Genomic DNA, 3,688 nt, shown 5'->3' with positions numbered 1-3,688 from the left:
ATTAGACACACCTGTCCCAGATTAGACACACCTGTCCCAGAGTTATATTTCTCTACTTCAGGACAGTAAAGGGATTTACCTGATATTCTCCTCCCCTCCAGGCGCTCTCATCAGGAGCAGTGGGAGGAGCCAGAGAAGGAGGTGGAATATCTGATGGGGATTTCTGGATTGGCCTGACTCGTGTGGGTGGAGCCGACAACACCTTGACTCCCTGTCCTGATCTATATCATTGGACTGATGCCAGTGACGCCACCTTCAGGTGAGAGTTGTATCTGCTGGTTGTGGTAAGTTGGGTCAACTTAAAGAACTCTGGCCATGAATGTGTTATCCTTTACAGCTCTTGATGTAGTAATTAAAAGGATTTATACTCATGATCATCTTTACATTTTAGAATTTATTCATAAATCATAACCATTTCATATAAATCAAATCTGATGCTTAGAGCAGCTGCTTTGAATTGCACTATAGTTACCATGGTGATGATATTTCAGGAACTGGTACTTTGATGAGCCCTCCTGTGGTGGGGAGGCCTGTGTTGTCATGTATCACCAGCCAACTGCACCTGAAGGCCTGGGCGGGGCTTATCTATACCAATGGAATGATGACCGCTGCAACATGAAGCACAACTTCATATGCAAGTATGAGCCAGGTGAGACCGACCAATCAGGGTCTGAGGCCATGTGTGACCGGCCAATCAGAGTCTTATGCCAGGTGTGACCGGCCAATCAGGGTCTAATGACAAGAGAGACCAGCCAATCAGGGTCTAATGCCAGGTGAGACCCGCCAATCAGGGTCTAATGCCAGGTGAGACCCGCCAATCAGGGTCTAAGACCAGGTGAGACCCGCCAATCAGGGTCTAAGACCAGGTGAGACCGGACAATCAGAGTCTGAGGCCAGGTGTGACCGGCCAATCAGGGTCTTATGCCAGGTGTGACCGGCCAATCAGGGTCTGAGGCCAGGTGTGACCGGCCATTCAGGGTCTTATGCCAGGTGTGACCGGCCAATCAGGGTCTTATGCCAGGTGTGACCGGCCAATCAGGGTCTAATGCCAGGAGAAACCCGCCAATCAGGGCTGATGCCAGGTGTGACCGGCCATTCAGGGTCTTATGCCAGGTGTGACCGGCCAATCAGGGTCTTATGCCAGGTGTGACCGGCCAATCAGGGCTGATGCCAGGTGTGACCGGCCATTCAGGGTCTTATGCCAGGTGTGACCGGCCAATCAGGGTCTAATGCCAGGAGAAACCCGCCAATCAGGGCTGATGCCAGGAAAGTCCAGCCAATCAGGGTCTAATGCCAGGTGAGACAAGCCAATCAGGGGCTAATGCCAGGAAAGACCGGCCAATCATGATCTAATGCCACGAAAGACCGGCCAATCAGGGTCTTATGCCAGGTGTGACCGGCCAATCATGATCTAATGCCAGGAGAGACCGGCCAATCAGGATCTAATGCCAGGAGAGACCGGCCAATCATGATCTAATGCCAGGAAAGACCGACCAATCATGATCTAATGCCAGGTGAGACCGGCCAATCATGATCTAATGCCAGGTGAGACTGGCCAATCAGGGGCTAATGCCAGGAGAGACCGGCCAATCAGGGGCTAATGCCAGGAAAGACCGGCCAATCATGATCTAATGCCAGGTGAGACTGGCCAATCAGGGGCTAATGCCAGGAGAGACTGGCCAATCATGATCTAATGCCAGGTGAGACTGGCCAATCAGGGGCTAATGCCAGGAGAGACTGGCCAATCAGGGGCTAATGCCAGGTGAGACTGGCCAATCAGGGGCTAATGCCAGGAGAGACTGGCCAATCATTATCTAATGCCAGGAAAGACTGGCCAATCAGGGGCTAATGCCAGGAGAGACTGGCCAATCAGGGGCTAATGCCAGGAAAGACCGGCCATTACATTATCTAATGCCAGGAGAGACCGGCCAATCAGGATCTAATGCCAGGAGAGACTGGCAAATCATGATCTAATGCCAGGAAAGACCGGCCAATCAGGGGCTAATGCCAGGAGAGACCGGCCAATCATGATCTAATGCCAGGAGAGACCGGCCAATCAGGATCTAATGGCAGGAAAGACCGGCCAATCAGGATCTAATGGCAGGAAAGACCGGCCAATCAGAGTCTAAGTCCAGGTTATTCAACCAGTGTTGAGGGATTCATGCTGATGTGTTTGTTTCAGACAGCGACCTAATGAAGGAACATAAAGACAAAGCAACAGGGCGGGGCACAGGTGAGTGGTGGGGGAGGTTACCTGCAGCTGTGGGTCTGCATCTTCCTGCATCTTCTGTGTTTACTCTGCCCTCAGCTGTGACTGCAGGTGGAGGTGTGGTGAACCAGTCTGCAGGCAGTGAGAGCGTCGCCCCTGAAGTGGCCATGGCCGGACCTTCAGGTATGAACACAGGTGACTTCTGCTCTGCCGTGATGTCACAGTGATGTCACAGAGTCTATATGTTTTAGGAATGCTGCTGCTGTACGTGGTCATCCCAACCATCCCGCTGTTGCTGCTCATCCTGGTGGCCTCTGGAACGTGCTGCTTCCAGACGCTCAGCAGAAGGTAGGACTGACAGCTTTCTTTCCCAGCATGCTCCTGGGCTTCTGCTGCAGCAGGAAACAGCTCACACTCATTGAATGCATCTCAAAGGTCTCTGTTTCAGCAGCGTCCTGAGCTCAAACGAGTTCACCGCCATGCAGTAGCTAGCTTAGCAGACCATGATCCAACCTGGACCTGGGTTTTTATCCCTGTTCAACATCAAGAGTAAAAAAAATACCTCGACAGTTTCAGCAATCAGTCGTCACCTTCACCAGACGTTGTTGCTCTGCCAGCGCCTGCCGCGTCCGCCGGCAGGAATGACGCTGGCAGAGCAACAACGGCTCAGTCATGGCTCTGACCGGCTTTGATCTCAGAGCTGCTGGGACGTCTCTGATTGGTCACTGAGTGTTGATGACATCATCCTGTCTCTCCAGTCGTTCTCAGACAAAGACCCCCACCGACCGATCAAACCTGTGGATCTCCAGGACACCTAAACCTGATACCATGGAGGTGTGACGTCACTGTGACATCAGAGGCAGAGCAATGATGTCACCAGAGACTTTCATTTGGTTGTGACCAATGATTTATGGTAATAGCAGCGGGGGGTCAACAGTGATGTCATGTTGAGCAGAAAGTGGGTGGAGCTTATTTATTGTGATTTAATGAACTGGATGTTTTGTTCCAATCCAGCACTGCTCTTTATTATTTTGTGAGAAGCGCCCCCTGCTGGGCAGACATGTATGGAGCAGGACAGCTGTAGGTTAAGCCGTCTGGAAGAAACTTCAGTTAAAACTCGACTGATCCGACTGCTGCTGCTTCTGGTTCTGACAGGAATGAACTGGATCAGTACCGTGCAGATGGTTACAGATCAGAACCAGAACTTTAACCTCCAGCAGTGTGATGGAGCTGATGGGGAGCAGGAGTTTGGACCCAGCAGCCTCCTCAGACCGCCTCAGTGAGCTCCTGTCTTGTTCTCTGTCTGCTTTTCCATGCATGAACCTTCAGTGTTGAATAAAAACGTCACCTCTTGGTCTGTGTCTCTTTAAAACGGTCTGACAGAAACATGGCTCTCTGCTTCTGGTTCCACTTTGGGAGGCTGGTTTCCCAGGTCAGCCAGGCCAACCATTCCCTCTAACGACCCCCCTTTCAGAGACA

At 51.7% G+C, this 3,688-nt stretch overlaps 1 protein-coding gene across 1 annotated transcript; it reads left to right on the top strand.

The window, feature by feature from the left end:
• The first annotated feature begins 122 nt into the window (after window positions 1–122).
• On the top strand, window positions 123–3,551 carry LOC107080883 (chondrolectin-like). The gene is made up of 6 exons (XM_015369091.1): window positions 123–259; window positions 492–649; window positions 2,183–2,233; window positions 2,309–2,392; window positions 2,461–2,557; window positions 2,968–3,551. Exons 2-6 carry the CDS (start codon window positions 541–543, stop codon window positions 3,047–3,049), a joined length of 423 nt encoding a protein of 140 aa, XP_015224577.1. The 5' UTR covers window positions 123–259; window positions 492–540; the 3' UTR covers window positions 3,050–3,551.
• The last annotated feature ends 137 nt before the right edge of the window (window positions 3,552–3,688 follow it).

The sequence above is a fragment of the Cyprinodon variegatus genome, unplaced genomic scaffold, assembly GCF_000732505.1.
Source record: "Cyprinodon variegatus isolate N-32 unplaced genomic scaffold, C_variegatus-1.0 Scaffold2449, whole genome shotgun sequence".
Classification (NCBI taxonomy): Eukaryota; Metazoa; Chordata; class Actinopteri; order Cyprinodontiformes; family Cyprinodontidae; genus Cyprinodon; species Cyprinodon variegatus.
The sequence above is the reverse complement of the archived record's forward strand: the minus strand, read 5'-3'. Positions and strand labels throughout refer to the sequence as shown.